Source organism: Numenius arquata, chromosome 2 (assembly GCF_964106895.1).
Source record: "Numenius arquata chromosome 2, bNumArq3.hap1.1, whole genome shotgun sequence".
NCBI lineage: Eukaryota > Metazoa > Chordata > Aves > Charadriiformes > Scolopacidae > Numenius > Numenius arquata.
This window is the reverse complement of record NC_133577.1, coordinates 122,710,190-122,729,433: the sequence shown is the minus strand read 5'-3', so window position 1 is coordinate 122,729,433 and position 19,244 is coordinate 122,710,190. Positions and strand designations below refer to the sequence as shown.

Sequence of the window (19,244 nt, the reverse complement as noted above, 5' to 3'; positions counted from 1 at the left end):
ATATTACCTAAGGTAGAGGGCTGAGTTAATATGCCTACAGTGTTTCTACTGTTGGAATTAGCATGTTTAGAAACCATTCTCACTGGATCAGCATTTTGCCATATTATTTTGCTACATTTTAGAAAACCTTGAGAGTTACAGATGTCACCCTTAATAGCTGGGGGTTCATTGGTACAATGCGTTACTTGCATTATTTCTCCTGTGTGTTCCTTATACCAGTACAAATGGGAGATAGCAAAGATGTTACCTACCTGACCCTTAAGCCAGATAAATTTTCTCTTAGACAGATAACTGCTCAGTAAAACCAGATCCTGGTCTCTTTACACCATCATATGTTTCTGCCTGTTTCATCACACACACAAAAATGCTGTAGATAATATTTATTGTCTCTGATTTTGTAACAGTGTTGTGCTTAAATACCTGTGAAGTTCACAGTTAAATATGTGCCATAACCTTTCTCACAAAGCCGAATTCATAATATGGGATGTTACAATAATTTTACATAGACATGAAATCAAGCTTTACAAGTCTTTGTAAAGCTCAGAGGTTAATATTTCTCATGTTTAAGAAAACAGCTGAGCAATAGGGACAATCTGGATTCACTTTCAGAGGCAAAAAAGACAAATAATGCAAATAGCAAAGGGAAAAGAGGTTGGCTTTAGAAATCTAAATGTTTTATGTCTTTGAAATATCATGTGACCCCTTCAATTATTCAAATCAAGAACACTTTAAGGGCTGTCATGTAGCTAAATAGCGCTGACATTAATGAGCTAAAATCTTCTCTCAGTTTTACAGTATAAAAAACATATGCATCAGTATTTTGAAGTCAAAGGAGCCCATGCTTATGCCGGTGCAACTGAAACAAAACATTGGTGCAACATTCCTCCTTCCAAGTATCTGGTTTTAATCAAACTATAGTCATGGCCCTAAAGTTTTCTTTGCTGCAGTGGAAGGTAGGCAGGAGTGTTTCATTTAAAATGCTTGGTTTACATCATGAGTGCACTAAAAACTGTATATCTTGTCCTAGCTACTTCTAATTGATAAATTGTAATGAAAACGTAGTTCAGGGAACTACGTTTTCTTTCAGAAACAAAAATTTTACAGCGAAAAAAAAAAAAAGTTCTGCTTTTTCCTTCTAGTCGGGTTCAGTGGAACCAGGTGATTGGCAACTGTTATGATAAGGTAGATGAAGAGGATGAAAGCTGGGACTGATTGAACAGCTGTGAGAGGCTCTGTTCCAATTGTATTTTGATTACTGATAAGATAACCCTCCCTTTTCTCCCAGTGATTTATCTCATTCAAATTACAATAACACTGAATTGCCATCAACAACAAATGCTGTGTAGTTTCAAGTTTATCTGGCTCATAATATAGCAAAAAACCAAAGGTGCTGATTACAAAAGTTTTCTTGTTACATTTCTAAAAATGGATAAACCACTTATAGCACTATGTGATCTCATACATTTTGTAAATCTGGTTTTTGTTTCATTTCAGATAAAACTGATCATTTTCTGATACTCCTAAGCAATGTAATTCTGAAATTATGTGAAAACATAAGCTTTTGAAGGTGTTTTTTGACCATTTTATGTCTTTTTTCTTCTGCTCCCAATATGAAATCAAATGCTAATTGCTAAAAATAATTTTGAAATGTTGGAACAGTTTGGATGTTACTAAAACACTGATACCCTGACTAAAAACTTAACAAACCAAAGGTTTCTGCAATTATTTTTTTTAATTTTTTTTCTTTTTTCTCAGATGAATTATCAAACAATGGATGAATTATCTGTCCTTTATTTTAATTAATTAGTTTCTAGAGGTTTATAGAGGTTATAGCTAATAACTTATTAGTTATAAGAGTCTGCTAGCAAGATTCTTATTTTTTTTTAGAGTGGGTGGCTGAACCATTCTTCTCACTAAGTGCTAGACCCTAATGTCCCAGTGATATCTGAGATGTAGATGAAAGAAAGTAATCCAAGTATTAAGTAGTCAAATCCTGGCGGGGGCGGTGGGGAAAGGAAGAAGTTATCCTTCAGGCCATTGGCCATGTTACCAAGCATTAGACTTGGGATGGCATCAAGCTCACCTGATTTCAGACACCTGACAAGCACCCATCTGAATTAGTTCCTGTCAATTTTTATACTATATGGAAATACCCCAGTGAAACATCCCTTTGGGTGCGTGGCAGCCATTGTCTCTTTCAGATGGGGAATGGACTCACAACAAATCTGATGCCTTTTCCCTGCTTATACCCCTGGTTTTGCCAAAGTGCTGCTGGCTAATGCCTTGCAGAAGGGTGTCTTGATTTCCTGCCAGTCCATGCCTTTTCCTTGGCAGGGGTAGACTTCACCATCTAATACTCAGAGAAATAAAATGGAGAAGATACAGGAGAGCCTGGAAGTTAAAATATCCACTTCTTTCCTTGCACAGTAGAATTAGTATCTTAGAATGCAGCGAATAATCACTTAAAGTGTAATGACTAATTTATACCCGGGATTATTTAGACAGATATACATGCTGATATACCGAACAGGCACAATATGCATCTGTGTAAGCAACAAATGCATGTGCAAACATGCGGCCACCTGATACTCTGTAGCCAAAGTAAAAGCCTGGCAGGAGAAGAAGGAAGTGTTCTAGCATGACGTTGTGGGAGGCATTGCTCACAATTCAGCAAAATCCCTGCTTGATGGCATAATACGTATTGACTCATCTTTTATCTACTGCTAGGAGATACACAGTGAGATCTTATCGTTGCTGGCAAAGGAATGAAGGTCGAGAATTTTGTGCAACCAGCAACCCACTCATTTGGTTCACAAGCATGTTATGACGAGCAGAGCTGCCTGTTTCATCCAGTCACTCTGCAGAGTCACCAGTTATAGGACAGGGCCAGATCTGAATCCTAGCGAGGAAACTGGGAGACCTTTCCTCTCATTTTTCTCGAAATTGATATGGCCCTTTGATCCTTATCAACCAAAATAATCTTGGCTGGCATGTTATTGTGAAGTCTGTAACAGGAACACAGGCCAAAGCTCACAAATTTTCTAACTTGTTACACAGACGAACTCCCTCTTACTAGGAGTAGGCAGCCTGGTAGTAGATCAGTAAAAAATAAAGATGGCTTTCTTTTGTTATGTTTTCCTCTTGACAAACTCCACTGAAGGAACACAGACATAAAACAAGGTTTACAGTGGAATACCAACCATGGATAAAGCAAACCTCAGGATCTGCCTGACTGTATTCACCTCAGCTATAGCTGTGGTTTTCTGGCTTATTCTTTAATGAAAAAAGTGTCATAAAAATAAACTAAATCTACATTCCTTATGCATGCATATCTCCATGGATTTCACTCCAGGAATTTGGCCCTCTGTGTGTATACATACTATTAAGTCGTGATTCCATTAGCAAATTAAATAACCATGTATTATAAGCAAGGCAAGAGTTAGGGACTGGTTTTCTTCTGTAAATTTGCCAGCTTGGTCTGGCAAAGTGAATGTTCTGACACAAGTCAGACTGGATCAACAGAAACATCAGTTAATAGAAGAAAGGCCATGCAGAGTCTACAGAAAGGCATGTTGAAAACAATCAAATACCTCAAGCTTGGACGCTGGCAGAGGAAGGGCAGTAAGATGGTTAGTAGGAGAATCTGGCCCACAAACCTCGAGAAACTCATCCTCCATCTCATTTCAATGATCATCACAAGAGAAAATTCATTATAATATGATGTTTTTTAAGATATGGTGGATTTCGAAACGTTATTTTTGGTCACCATCAACACTCTTAATATACGTGGGAAGTAAGCACCAATAACAAAAGCAATGAAGTCTTTATTACCTTCAAAATACCACCACCCACTCTAAATCTACCTCATTCAGCATTTTATAGACAATACTACAGTCATAATGTGCAGTGATTAGGATTCATTCATTCCCGTTCAAAACAACAGGCATGGCTACAGCTGAGGATGTGTCAAAAGGAAATAAGAAAATGCATTCTGAGCAATTACTGAAGAAATGATACTTGGCTGCAACATTTTTCTGGAGTAATGTTACCATCTTTGCAATAAAAATAACTGGGCAAAGCATAAAGGAAGTAAAAAAAAATACTTTAAGTACAGGCAACCATTATCTCTCTGCGTAGGTTGTGGATATGCCAACCTTTAATAAGAACAACAGCAACAAAAAATGGAAAGGATTAGGGCATGCATAGTAGACAGTATTAATTTCATTGACGTATTCAAGGCATTCATCATTTCCCCCTTGGCATTGCAATGCAATCTTTGTTGTAAATCTTGGTTTATTTTAGCACTGATCAGCCATGTACCTTGCCAGCATGACTGATCGACACTTAAGAGAACTGATGGATATCAGTGCCCTTCTGGGAGGGTGCCCTGTCACTGCCCTTTCTGTCATTCTCTCAGCGATAGTCACTGGCTGGATACTGAAAAGACACTAGATGGTAAACACTTTGAAACTAATTAATTTGAGGAAGTGGAATACTTAATTTATATTGATTGTGCAAATGCCATTGTTTTGCTCTTCAACAGCCCTTTCCAGAATGTCATATGAAGCCATATTCATCACTGGAGAAATACATGTAAGTTAGAATAAAAAGCAGAGGAACTGCAGGGATTATTTAGGTTTTCACCTCTTAGGTGTGATATAACTCAATCCTAACTGAATTAGTAGTGAATGAGAACCATCAGTACCCAAATGACATTTTTCTCCTCAACCTGTGTTTTCAACCTGATTTCTGATAAGGAGAAACCGAATTTCACATGATTTGAAATATACCGCTTGGAATGTGCTTAGGCCTAATCTTTTGGGTGATAAACCCTGGAAATCTGGTCATCTCCTGCAAAAGTCAATAATGGGACAATACGACAGATACTGGATTAAAATGTCCTAATCTTAGAGAATCATGGAATCATAGACATAGAAGACAGCAGGGATTTAGCTTTCGGTTTGATTTTAAATTGCAAGTTCACAAAAAACTCACCAGTGTTTCCTTTAATGCTGTTGCATACTCTTAAAAAGTCACAGAAAAGGAAAAAAAAAAAAAAATCCCTGCACAGCTACACCTGGCCCTTTTAACTTATACTGTGGAGACATATGAACAGTGAAGATGATGATGTAATTTACTCTTGGCCATAATAAACCTTAGACTCCAATATTATGATCTGGCATTTTTCATTAATATTAGAAAGAAAAGAAAACATTGATCACCATCTGCAGAGGTGAATATTTAGAATTCTGCATGAGCAAAATCATATCAAGCTTGTTTTAAACCAAGTGGCTGTGTGCCTAACTGATCATATTTCCATTTACATCAGTTTTATATTTGTGTAACGTTGATTTCAGCAGACACTTGTCTTTATGCCACAGTCACAAAGGGCAGAATCATACCTATGCGAGTTCAAACCAAGAAAGATGAAAAAAATTACAAAGGTTTTTGACAGCTATATTATAAGAAAAATGATCAGATACAGATGACGGCAAAGCATTTCTAGCCAAGAGAGTTCTAAGACAAGTTAAGCAATCAATCATCTGCATCACTCACTATTCAGCGAGTCGACATTCAACATCTGAATCAGTCATTACAATGTAAAGAGAATTAGTAAAGTCTCTAACAAAATGCAAATAAGTGAACTGGAGGACAATACAGTCAAATTCTAGAACTTGGCAGGAAGCCAGAAGAATTATTTTGACAAGGCTGCTTGGGGTGATTTGATTTCTTCTTGTTACATTTTAAAAAAAAAAAAAAAAAAAGATTAAAAAAAATTGAGAACTTGAGCAGTACAAGTTTTAAATATTATTCTGTAATATGCGTGTACAGGTATATTAGCCAGAAAAAATGCAGAGTAAGGAACAAAATATAGTGCATGCTCTGACACTTTGCTACTCTTCTATGCAAATTAACTCTTTTTTGGTGCTAGTGAGAGTTTTTCCAGACAAGTGCATAGAATACCGGGGCAAGGCTGGTTTGAATGGTATGCAACTCTTAGTGTTATCTTTATCTTCCTTGAATATGTTGCCTAGTAATTCTTGCCATTACAGAGTATCAGCCTGCTTCAAAATCCACCTGGTATAAGTGAACATAAAAAATAGGTTTAACATCTGTGGGGCTACTAAACTGCAGGTCCTGATATTCTGTAAAATCCTAAATACCACTCTTACATAGGGCCAAAAAAGCCCCACCTAACATCTTCCCTGTTCTGATTAAAATAAAAGACAGGGGTGGGGTGGGAGGTGGGAGTGGGAAATAGAAGGAAAATGAGTTTAAAAAGAAGATGAAGCAGAAGTTTCTTTTTAAATGCAGTTTCACCTTGATTTTTAGCAGCATAGGGGATGCTATCTTACACTCGCTCCTCAGTTGGAGTAATGCTGGAAAATGGGAGGGATCTTATTGAAAAACAGAAAGTCAGACCAGTTAGCCACACTAGTAGGCAAATCCTAGACATCTAGGCATTTGGCAGCTGTTTTGAGAGGAGTGACACACTTCCTTGGCTTGCACAGATGGCTGAGTCTCTAACACAAACGTAAGGTGCCCTGAGGTCTGGCTATGCCCTCTAGCCATCAGCCCTTGGAGCCTGATCTGTTCGCTCCCTTTCTCATCTGTCCTCATGGGTGCTGTGTGAGGAGCAGCACTGGCATCATCAGAACTGCTCCTGCTCCTATAACTGCATGTTTGCCTCCGTACATCACAAGGTCGGGGCTTGAACCGTGTAGGAGTTGTCATCACAAGGAAAGTTTCTTATCAATGACTTACTAGTGCAGACATGCCTTGAAATGATAGAGACGGTTTGGCTTTGGTCCCGATACGAATGTAGGTAGGCAGGAGTAAAGAAAGAGTGTTTCCACAGAAGTTTATACTAGTATGGTCTGTATTATCTTATGGAAAAAATATTTGTAAGCATTTTCAGGAAAATGCGTATGTCTTTGTTAATGTTTGTGAATAGTTAAGAGGATTCTGTGGATCCTTGTACTTAAAATCTTGTCCTTGGCAAGTTTAAACAGAAGCAAAACTACCTTCTCTAGTTTTATTCTTGTGATAGATAAATACACAGTTCCAAGCAAGAGAGCAACATGTTGCCTGCGTCAGTAGACTGAAGATAGAAGATTATAGCACATGTAAGAATAGAATGTACGTTATTTTATCTCACCAACTTTCTTATTTTACCTTGATCATTCTTATCCCCTTTCTCATAACATACAGATCTGTATGAAATAATTTTGTATGTTGGAAGTAAGGGATTTTATGTTAAGATGTGGTTTTTATTGGCTGGTCATGCTCAGGTTTATCCTTGTAAATCTCATTGATTGAACAAAATTGAACTTTGTCTAACAGTTGATGAGTTACATGGATAGAATTTTACCTCCTAAAGCCTCATACAGGATTTTAATTGATTTCACTGATGTTATGACCTTTGTTTGTGTAGAGCTGAATCTCACAAGCAGTTTGGGTTTGGGTACTTGAAATAAACACTTTCATGGGCCCGGATATCTGACTGTTTCACTTGTTTCTACTCCATAAGTATAAATTCCTAAAATGAAATCTGTGCAAGTCAAAATATAAGTCTGTATTTTATTTGACCATATGAACAAGGAAAGTATTACCTTTATCTTACAGAAATGTTGGAATCCAACAATATAATCAATTTCAATGGACTAGCTAATAGCTCCAGTTACCATACTTTCCTCTTGGATGAAGAACGGAGTCGGCTGTACGTTGGAGCAAAGGATCACATATTTTCTTTCAACCTGGTTAATATCAAGGAATATCAAAAGGTATTTTTTTTCATGTTTTGTACAACGCAAATATATACTTGTGATATTGCAGAATTGTTATTACTCAGACTATACTGGGCACTGTATGAATTATGTAGTAAGTATTTGTATGTTAGCAATATTATTACAACAAAACATTTGCTGGCTCTGCAAAGAGAAATTTATAATGAACCTATAACCCATGACTGTATAATCTACAATGCTTTTTTCAGACTATGAAAAAGTAAATAATAAGTGAATTATCCAGCTATTTCCAAAACAAGACATACTTTAATGTGTACTGCTAAAAAACCCCAAACAACTATTATGACAGTTTACACAAAATGGCCTTATTACTCTGCATTTGTTTGCAGATAAAAAGAAGCTGTTTGGGAGTCTGAGTGTTGATTTCTGTCCTTTAACCCAGCACTTGCAGGCACTCTGCTTCTGCTGCTTTCAAACCAAAATAGATTCAGTATTAATAAAAGAAGAATAGGTCCATAAAAGCTTGCCATTCATGATAGAGTGTGTAATTTTCCAGTAAAAGTTGGTGACAAATTAAAAGCTGACAAACAGTTCGGTGATGTTCTTTTTTTGGAGTCTAAATAAATAATTTCATTTTTCATTTATTTTAATAAGACAAAATGCTAAGAAGGTAAACAAGGGGATGGAGGTTTGATTTGTTATATTTAAGTATTTTGATGGCACATTTTAAAATCCAGAGAGTACCCTTTTATGAGAGATATATTGCTTCAATACCCAGGGATTTTTTTTTTCTTGGTGTTCTTGACCTTTTGCCCGTTTGACTATTAGCTTCCTAAGATGATAGCAATAAATACCTTGTGTTTTCTGTTCAGAGGGAAGACAGGCTATTCATTTGTATTCTCTAAGGAAAAAGGATAAAAGGAAAACTGGGTATTTTCTTTTCTATTCTCCTTAGAGCAGCTATAAAGGAAACTAGCTATTTATTTGAATTCTCTGAGGGATTGATAGCTTAATGTGCAAAACATCTGGAATAATTAAAGGAAAGAAGGTGTTTTCATTGCAGAAAACAGCTCTGCAGAATGGGAGGAATTGTATCTTTCATACTTAAGTATTCAGATAGCTTTAGAACACTAATTGAAATTATATACAAATATTGCTATATTAAATATTAAGAATTGCTGTTGGTAACGTGGAACTGAATGTTGGCAACAGACTTGAAAAACAGACCTACAATTAAGAATTTAGATTTAAGAATAGACAAAACTCTCAAAGAATTTGGAGATATGCTTATTAAAGACAGGAGGATACCAGAAGAAACTTCAATCAAAATTACAGTGCAGACAGTGTTGTACTTCAGTTCAAACTTCACCAGTTGTTGTTTCCACCATGTAAAAAAGAACTAAGGTTTCTGTCTATATGCTGATAGCAACAAAGCAGCACAACTCAAAAAGCCAAACTTTCTGGTCTATTAGAACTGGTTCAATTTAATTGAATTCTAAACAAAATTAGAGGAAAATATTGTGCTGTGAGAATAAGGAAAGAAGAACATCTAGCCATTCAGGTTTTGGATTGGAATATTGGTTTGAATAAAATAGAAATCTTTGCCCAAAACTTGAACTGAGCTTGAACTGGTCCTTTTGGGAGATCTGAGAAGTTTGGTTAATGTTTTTCAACTTAATAAATTTTAATTTTCACGTCTCTGCACATTTTAAGCTGAGAATAGAAACAGGAAGTAGCAGGAACCCTTTGAGAGAATGTGTTCATAAAATTTTCAACCTTATTTTATAGACTTAAGATGGTCAATTTCTGTTTGGATTTCATTAAGTTTTAAGAAAATTTTGAATTTAAAACCATGGTTGCAAACTGAATTTTCAAATGTCATATATAACATCTCCTTTGACCTATTCTGTCATCCATATAAAATCTTTCTCCTTTTATTTTGAATACTTTGCCTTTTACTTTCTTCCAACAAACTGTATTGAACACCAAGGCTGTAATCCAGACTTATGGCCATTCATATTGCATTATCTGAGGCTCCCAAATGAATAGCCTGGCATTTTATGGGAAGATCATGTTTTATTCTATATGTAATTCCTAAAAGCTTTTCAAAAAAACATGAATAATTGACTGTGAGGGTCTCTGGATTTTCTCTGTATGAGGTGAGATCCATTTTCTGCTAAGCAAACATTACAGTAAACCTAGATTTAGGTTCACTTGTGTTAAAGTAGCTGTATAGGAGCAGCATAAACGTTTCTATTTTGATGGTATGCTGCTTTTCAAATACCATGGCTTCTTTTTTATTATTTAACTAACTAAACTTAGTAAAAGAGTGAACTGGTGGATACAGTGAAGAGGCAAACTGTTTCTGATGCTGTAACTCTAACATGAGATTGCATTTCGCATAGATCCAATTTATTGTTAGTAAGTACCTGCATTTTTTTTTGCTTTTAGTCTCCATTCCCTTACATCAGATTTAAAACAGTGAAAGAACACTCACTTAATGGGGAGTCAACCTTCTTATCATTAGCATTCATTGCTGAAGATTCACATTGCTGAAATACAGACTATATTTCAAGATTGTTTTTATTCTGATTCCTATTATCCTATCCTGTTTTGTTCCTATCATTTCATTTCTTTCTTGTCAAATTTTATGGAAGAAAAGGAAATAAGGAAAAAAATGGGGAAAAGAGAAACTGGGTAAAGACACTCTGTAGAATTTGATCTGCAATTTGTGATTGTTGAAGCATGAAATAACACAACGTGATTTTTCTTCTGTGTCTTTAGATTGTTTGGCCTGTATCTCATTCCCGAAGGGATGAGTGCAAGTGGGCTGGAAAAGATATTTTGGTAAGTACAAATCTTTTTAGCTTTTTTTTTTCTTTTATAAAACATTGTAAATATTTTATTATGACTTATTGTGCTAATTATTTAAGTATTTTTCCTCCTCTGTAAGGAGGAATCACATCTGATCATAACTTCAGTCTTTAGTTATCTCAGCCTTCTTATTCAAAAAAATGAAATTTTGTCTTTATGACCAAAGGTTTAAATTTATAAATGGAAATCATGCAAATGAAATATAATTTATCTAACAAAAAAAAAAAATCAACAAGAAAGAGAAGGGAGGAGAAACATCAGAATGAAAAATATTAACCCTTGTATACTTGTCTCCTGATCTCAGGTTATATAATATTTTGACCTATTTTTGCCCTGCTCCAGCTCCCAACCCTACAGTGAGTTCCAAGAAGTGCTTTCTCTTTGTGGCATCTCACTGGAGTCAGTGGGTTTCCCTGAGCTCTTTCCTACATGAAGTTCATAGCAAGACTGAGGTCAAGGAAGTTTTAACATTCTGCATCAGTTTTGGTGACTCAGGAAAGACACTGTTACACTAGGCATAATTTTCTGTACATTTTCCCGCATTCCTGTGTACATCTTAGTGCCTGTATTTATGTGGTAAGAGAGACGTAGCCAGTAGCCCCCAAATAATAATCATTCCATGCTGATAATAACTGTCTTCTTTATAAGAACAATATGGGAAATGGAAAGAGAGGGCTGAAGAAGGGAAAAAAATATAAAAAATACATGCATGTACTAAGGCAAACAAATACTTGCATAGCATAGCCAAATGGGAAATCATTGTGGTTGCCAAGGTATAACTGAGAGTGGAACTTGGCCCTGTGTGTATATGCTATTGGCCTGATTTTCAGAGATGATTCTGTAAAATATTCATAACGCCAACCATATGCCTCTAGAGAGCTCCATTTGAATAATTTCCTAGGTCATAACAAAAATAGTTTCATCAGTCTTTACCTAGGCCATAGAGGACAGTTGTCTTTGTAAAAATCCATTTGGGAACAGTAGAGGGGGATTAGGTAAAAACTAAGAAATATGGGCTAAGCTATATATGTGAAGGGACAGCTAAAGTGCCAGACACTCAGGCTACCTCATTAGATAGAAAAAAATGCATTTAAATTAATTCATCTTCATGTTCACAAATAACTTTCAGGAGTACTTTGCAAGGTGAGGACTAGAATATCTAATATTCAAGGTTAAAAAAAAAAAAAATAAGGCTAGTGTTAAATGTCTGAGCAAATTAACTAACCTTGCAGCTTGATCTTATACTAAGTATTATATTACATTAAGTAGATTTTTTTATAGCTGGGGCTGAAACCTAGAAAATTAATGAGACATTCAGCTTCTAGAATGACAGTATACTCTATTATTTTTTTAATAATTATTTTTAGAAATTCACAATAGTGGGAGAGAGTATGTTTTAGACATTGCACTAGACCAATTCCAAACCATTCACTGTAAATGGAGACACTGTTATTCTGGAGCGATCTGGGAAGTTCAGGTCCCCATTCTCTGACTAGTCTAAGTTTAAGAAGACCATTTACACTGTAACTTTTTTATTCGCCTTGATTCTTTTGCTTCCTATGATATTAGGGCAGCTACAACTGCTGATCATGAGGAAAAGGTGAAGCCAGTACCATGCACCAGTGTAGTGTGTCATCCTGGCACACGTTAGCTGCCTGCAATGGTCCTGTGCATTAGAAGCGCTCCCATGAGTTGGTGGAAAAGAATAAGGCAGAGCAGGAGGACAGAGTTCAGGGGACAGTGCAGCCCAAATTGAGGATAACAAAAGTACAGCACAATGTTACTAAAATCATATAATTTGTTTTCATAAACATTTTTCATATATATAGATGTTGGGGGGTGTTTTTGCTTTCTTTTTTTAATTTTTAGACTGCTCTACAGGTGTAGGTGAGAAATAATAAATAAATAAATAAATGCATAGGTCGCATATATAGTGGGTTCAGTTTTCTGGGGCAACTAGAAAGATGGCATATATATCTTGGCGTGTTCAGGTCATCATCTTTAGATATTTACAGCTACCTATTCTTGCTGTAAAACAGTGCTTTACAAACAAATGTAACTGCTTTAACTGTAATTACAGATACAGATTACAGATCATTTAAGAAACTTATTATACCTCCCTCATTTATTCCTTAAAGCCATTGTCAGTACCTTGGGAGTGTGAAATATAAAGGCCATAAAACTAACTCAACAGACTCTCATTAGAAGGAACAAGAGAAATAGAGGACAAATAAAGGTGCATATAAACCATGCTTGATTTAATATCGCTTTCAGCACATAGCACTGCTAAGATATTAGGTATTCTTCACTTGTGATGGTTCAAAACTTTCTACATGACAGTCTATATGTCTACGTCGAGGCCTTTTTTTAAAAAAACTTTTTTTTTAATTATTGATCTCCAGGGGAAGTCAGTGCTGAAAATGCAGGTCCCCACTAATAGGCCAGGTGCACTGCAGCAGCTGCAGCGCAAGTATAACCCCAGCTCTGCCCCACTCCTAACCTCGGCTATGACCTCCGAGACTTCCTCTCATAATTGTAAGCGGTAATTTACTGTCGTTTTCACTCCTTCAGAGGGATTCCTTGTACTGACACTGTCAGTCATGCCAATCCTGGTGCAGCAGGTTTGTCGCTCAGGACGGTCCACGTGGGATTTGAGGGGAGCAGCCAACTTGGTCTGTTCCCGCTCTCCTGATTTCCCTTTGTTCCTTAAGCAGTCATTTTCATTTCTGTTTCTTAAAGGGCTTAGTATATGTTAATTAGTTAAGCTTTGCTCACTGTATAGATAGATAAACCTTTTAAAGTATTCTTCAGAGCATTTTTTTTCATACGGGTAATCTGAGAAGAAGAGAGGTGGAAAGACTCCCCCCAGCTATGCCATACTTAGTTACAGCAGGACTTCTCTGATAGAAATTAACTGCTACGCTTTCCCACAAAATACAGATTTTTTTCCAACAAAATAATAATTACTGTCCCATGCAAGTACTTAGTATTATAATATATTTCCATTTCCTCAGTATAAAGTATCACAAGCACCAAAGTAACATTATTCATGAAAAATTAAAGACTATAAATAACAAATAAGATATTTGCTTACGTAATTCAACTAAATGAGCAATTCTGTGAGGATTTCTTGCTACTCTGGACTTCTGTCTCTCATTTGATCTATTCTGGTTGCTGTAAGTCCCGTGAATATTTCTCATGATTCCTGAACAGACCTTGGTAATGATCAAAGAAGACAAAGTCTCTGCAGAATAGTTCTCAGATTTTATACTGAACTTACATTACAGACATGCTGCTAGTCATACCCCTCGCTAGCGAGCCTCAAGATTTTCATTTTAAGATCTCACAGTCACCTGGGACCCAGTAGAAACACACAGCAACCTCAGCATTACATATGGGTTAAATAATAGGTAACCGAAAAAAAAAGAAATGTGGCTACAATTCCACTCTGACATTCCTGGGATGTCATAAACCAGCAAAGCAAAGCTTGGGTGATTTACAAAACTTACCAGAAACACTAGTTAGTTTTGCAGGTAGGAATAGCTTCTTAACTGGAAACCTCATCTAGTCATTAAACTATTAATTTAGTATTGTCTTTAAAGTTTTGACTGCTGTTTGGTCAATACATCTCTGGACTAGGTTTGGCTGAGGCACCGTAGCAGTGGTTCACATGCTACAAAATTAATCAGAGAAATCCCTATTAAAGGGTATGATAGTTTTCTATGACTTGAAAGCTTTAAAGATGTGTTTCTGAAGGGCACCTTAGGATCTTATTTTCAAGTCTGATTTGACTATCTAATCTAATTTATTTAGCCACTTTTAAAGATCCCAGCTCGAATTGAATTGTTGAAATGGTCCCTTCTGGCCTTGACATGTATAAATCTTTAAAATTTCAATGGGTACTTTAACAAAGTCACATAGGACAAGCTACATGATGACAGATACTTATATACACTTTGCTTGCTATATGAAATCAGCTACTCCCTGAATGTTTCTGGTGAGAATTAAATGTTGGCATACAAACAGATAAAAAGAGTACCAAGTACGTTTACTTGGTATCAGCAAGCTTCTACATATGCTCTGTCACATGAACAAACAGGTCCATACAGAGAGTTACGCTTTTGTGTCATTTCCCTTAACAGCTGAAACGTATCAGCACAATTGTGTGTGTATTAGCACTGACTGTGTTATAATTTATAGGAGATAGACATCTACTTGGGCTATTTAATTGCCATTAGAATTTACCTAGTTATTAACTCTTACCTGAATTCAACTGTGATTCACTTTTTTATACTTCATAGTTCTCTTGGTGGTAATTTGGAATCATTGTAGCTCAGAATTCCCAGTTAAGAAGAAGCAAGAATCTTTACACTACACATGACATAGCTACACTCTGTGCGTGCTTCTTTGCATTTAATTGCGGCTGGCACTTAATTATTGAGTTTATGGTTCATGCAGGTAGAATCACATGGCTGTAATTTAATTCACCATCTCATTTGTTATGATAATACTTAATTTAAGCCAAAATGTTCATATGCCATCTTAGTTTACGCTTCCTTTAATTTTTTCCAGTCCTTCCATAAATCATAGGAAGATTAGCAGTTCCATAGGCTTATAGATCCATCAGTGTGCAATGATTTAATTTAGAAAGAAAGAAGAAAAAGAAAAAAAAAAAAAAGAAAAAGTGTTATGCAACTTCGCAAGTGTTCCTCAGCCATATCTGGTGGTACTTTGAAAAAACGAAGTTGGCAATAAGTGAGCACTATTCCCTTTAACTCATTTTATTACTGTTGTTGCCTTAGGGAAAATAGAAGAACATGGAGGCAGAAAGTGAAAGTAATTCTTTTCATCTGTTATTGTAAACAAAGATCTGAAGACCAAATCTGAAAATTAAATATACAGTGCTGGCTAGATCTAGAAAGCCTGTTTCTAAATTAATCTGACAGGCGCAGGTTTTCTGGTCAAATTTCCTCTGGCCCTTTGAGTGAGCCAAAGAGAAGTTCACCCTCTTCTGTCAGGGTTCTTCCTTTGGAGAACATCTACAGCCAGGTTTCCAGCTTTTCTATCACCAACCCTCACTGCCATCCCTGTTTCCTTTCTGGCTCCCTGGTTCCAGCATAGCACTGAAATCCTTTAACAGAGACTCAGGATCCCCATCCAGCCTGGGAAAAAGGGAAAGGTGCAAATCCCCTGGGAGTAAGAAGGGATAAAGTGATCAAAAATCCAAAGCAATGGGGCTCCAGTGAGGTTAGGCACAGAATTTACTCTCAGTATTACCTACTACAAGGAGAAATGTGACTTTTGAGCCATTTGTAAGACAAATAGTGCCACTGCATATTCCTTTCCACTTTCCCAGTTAGTATGCTGGGTTTATTAGCTTGAGGGCTACTCGCTCCTTAATCTGGTCCATGATCTTTAATGTGGGCATGATTTCCTACCAAAGCATTTCTTACTATTTGGGAGACGAGAGAGTGAGACATTTTGTAAGTAGTGTTGCTGCTGTGTAAAATGGCTTTGCATAGACTACAAACAAAAGAGAAAGACAAATAGGGAGGAAAAAAATAAACCTACAACTCCTTCACTTAGAGGTGAACTGAGCTTGGTAAAAAAGAAGTATAATACACTGGAGTCTTTCAAAGTCCTGTGGCGCTCTCTAACAGAATTTCCCCCCCCCCCCCCTCCCCGGGAAATTCTGGTTGTGCCAGCTCCGGTTCTTGGATGGACCCCTGCAACACACCCACCAGCATAAAGCATCATTTACGGTTCTTAGTTCAGATGTTGATCCTACAGCTTGTGTTCATTTAGGCATTTGCATATATTTCTTTATATGAACTGACCAAGGCAAATCAGTTACTGTAAAGTAATAACTTGTGTACTTATACAGAGGAAGAATTAAGCTGGCAGTTGTTCAGATTTTCATATTTTACCCACTTATGTACCATGGGAAGTCATTTAAGTCTTTGAGTATGGGGAACAAATTGATATAGATCAAGGGGAAAGCTAATTTTCCAGATTTGGGCTTATTTTTCTGTTTATAGGTGTGACTATAGAAATTTGCCTCTGAAAGAAACTTGATATTCATCAGATTTAATGCAGTCTTGCAGAAATGTTTTCTATGTTGTTTTTGAAATACAAAGTCACAGAGTGAGCAAAGGGGAAGTAAAGGAGAAATGAAAGAAAAATTGTTCCCAAAAATATGGGGTTTCATTTTTTATCAGTAAGTGTTCCTTGTGAGCCTTAGTTTGGCCTTGGCAAAGTCTGAGAATTACTTTTATTTATGGCTGAGTTAGCAGCTATTGCTATTTCAAAATGATGTTGGGTAATTCCTTGTTATGATTTATTGCATCCCAAGATGGACAGAGTAAATTTATTCTTTGTACATTCTTTTCCAGAGAAACACATTAACTGGATAACTAGTAAAAATGATCGATATATTTAGTCCCTGTTTTCTTTCAGGGCTTCAATCTCAAGCTCTTGAAGTCAGAGAAAAGCCTTTCTCTTGGTGCTCGTCACATCTTTTTTTTCTTCTTTTTTTTTTTTTTTCCCCTATGAATTTGTTTCACATTCTTTATATTTTAGCAAACAGACTGGGTGTTGGTTGTTTTTTATTTTGTTTGTTTTGTTTTTTTTTTTTGTCTGATTTAGTTTTCGGAGTTTTTTTTCCTGTTGCTTTAATAAAAGGAAGGCTAGTTTAAAATTAAGGATAGGTCTACTCTGAAAGATCACATATCATAGTTCCTATATACTCAAGATGTAGTCACTCTGTCACTATTAAATTAGGCTACAACTAATTTTCTTTCTGTAGTCTTGTTGCTTACATGCACCAAAAATAGGTCTACTAAATTCCTCCCTGCTGCACAGAAGTCTAAAATTTTGTCTCTTTTTCTTTTGTAATAAGTAAAAGAACTAAACACCAGTTAAAAGGAAAGTTCTTAAAATAACCTCGGAAATAATATGCAATTATTTCCTATGTCAAAGCTAATGCTTTGTTCAGTTTCCACATCTTCATGTCAACAGAAGATCTTTAAAAAAAACTTTTACGTGTAGAGAAAGTTTTGTATTCTGAAGATGGTAGAACAAGAAAAGTAAGAAAAGTAAATAAAGGGAGAATCTATTTTTTCTTTTTTGCTTTTAGGTTTTTTGTTTGTTATGTTTATTTTTCTGACTGACTGATGTGATCTGTGTTGGATCAAGTCACCTATTGATAATCTCTTTTTCCCTTGGTAGTTCCTTCCCAATCAACATCTTTAGGTTACTATACACGTTTCATTAATATATATATATATAAACCCACCCCACAAACAAACAAAAATAAATAAACAAAAAATCCACCAAAACAACCTAACAAAAAAACCCCACCAAAACTGCTTAGCATACTTTCAACAATTTCACTTTGGTGCCAAATTTTTATTGAGTGGCAATTTTAGGTTTCTGTCACTTAAGGTTTCTGCTGTTCAACATCTCTCTGTGGCTGCAAAGTAGTTTAATATCCACACAAAAATTTCCATATTCCCACAGCAAGGCACATATAACTTCATAGTCCAGTTTACCGAGTATGTTTATTTACAGGCATACATATTGCTAAGCAACTGTCCCTTGTAGATGCAACAGTGTTTTACTTCCTTTCAACACTTCGTAGCTTTACATTCACTTTCAGCACAGAAGTTTTGAGTATATTTTCCTTAGGCCATTGTGAGCTGAAGTCATTACAGGATATGCCTGTAATATGCTAAATAAAGGCAAGTTGACTGATACAGAATCTAAGTGCCTTATGTGTCTACAGCAGGCTTGACAACCTGTTTGTCTGAAATACTCCACCCAATTAGCAGGTGTTGATCCTATTCGGAAAGGCGGGGTGTAATCTGATTTCTCCAGGAGACAGGTGATTACCCCACCCAGATAGAAGAGATAGAGGAGAGAGACTCTTTAGATCTAGACTGTGGTCGCAACTTAAATTGCTGCTGGGCTTGGTGAGACTGCTTGTGCTGAAACCAAGCAGTATTGTTCATTTCTTTGCTAATAAAGCCATGCCCAAAATGTGGGACAGGTTTACTCTGCAGAGCAAAACCAATTTTGTTTTAGAGTTATGGTCAGAAAAGAACTGGCCTCTGCTTGACCTCAAGGCTTCCCAATGTTTTGAGTTATTCCTGGAATACTCTTCTGTTCCTTAAATAAATTCATTCTGTGCTGTAAGAAGTGCATACTACTGAAAAACATAACAGTTCACAATAAAGGAAGCTTGCTAACACTCATGTAAAGGTTTAAATTACAACAATCACGCTTTGACTGCAAAATTCTGAAAACCCACTTGTTTGCTGGGCTGCATCCACAAAAGACTTTGTTTTGTCTTGTTAACTATGCATTAACCAGATGTACAACAATATGAGATGGTCATTAAATCAGATATTTAGTGCTGCAGCCTTTTCTTGGCATCCCTCTAGCTGTTCACAGGTCCAGAACAGTTATTATCTGCATCTGCTGAGTGAAGGTTTAAGGGTTGGAAACATATCTCGTAATTTGAACATACTGAATGTAGAAAAAAATGAAGAAATTTTACTTGCTAAGATCGCTAGGTCAGATGGTTAGTGCTAACGACAAAGATTTGAAAGCCTGATGTGTTTA

The 19,244-nt window shown here is 36.2% G+C and overlaps 1 protein-coding gene across 2 annotated transcripts in view; it reads left to right on the top strand.

Annotated features, from left to right (window-relative positions):
• The window catches only part of SEMA3A (semaphorin 3A), a 169,330-nt gene that overhangs the window by 41,593 nt on the left and 108,493 nt on the right, over positions 1–19,244 (top strand). For both annotated transcript variants that reach the window (XM_074168230.1, XM_074168229.1), the window contains 2 exons: positions 7,627–7,784; positions 10,533–10,595. In XM_074168230.1, the coding sequence (XP_074024331.1) occupies positions 7,627–7,784; positions 10,533–10,595 (221 nt within the window). The remainder of the gene's footprint in view (positions 1–7,626; positions 7,785–10,532; positions 10,596–19,244) is intronic.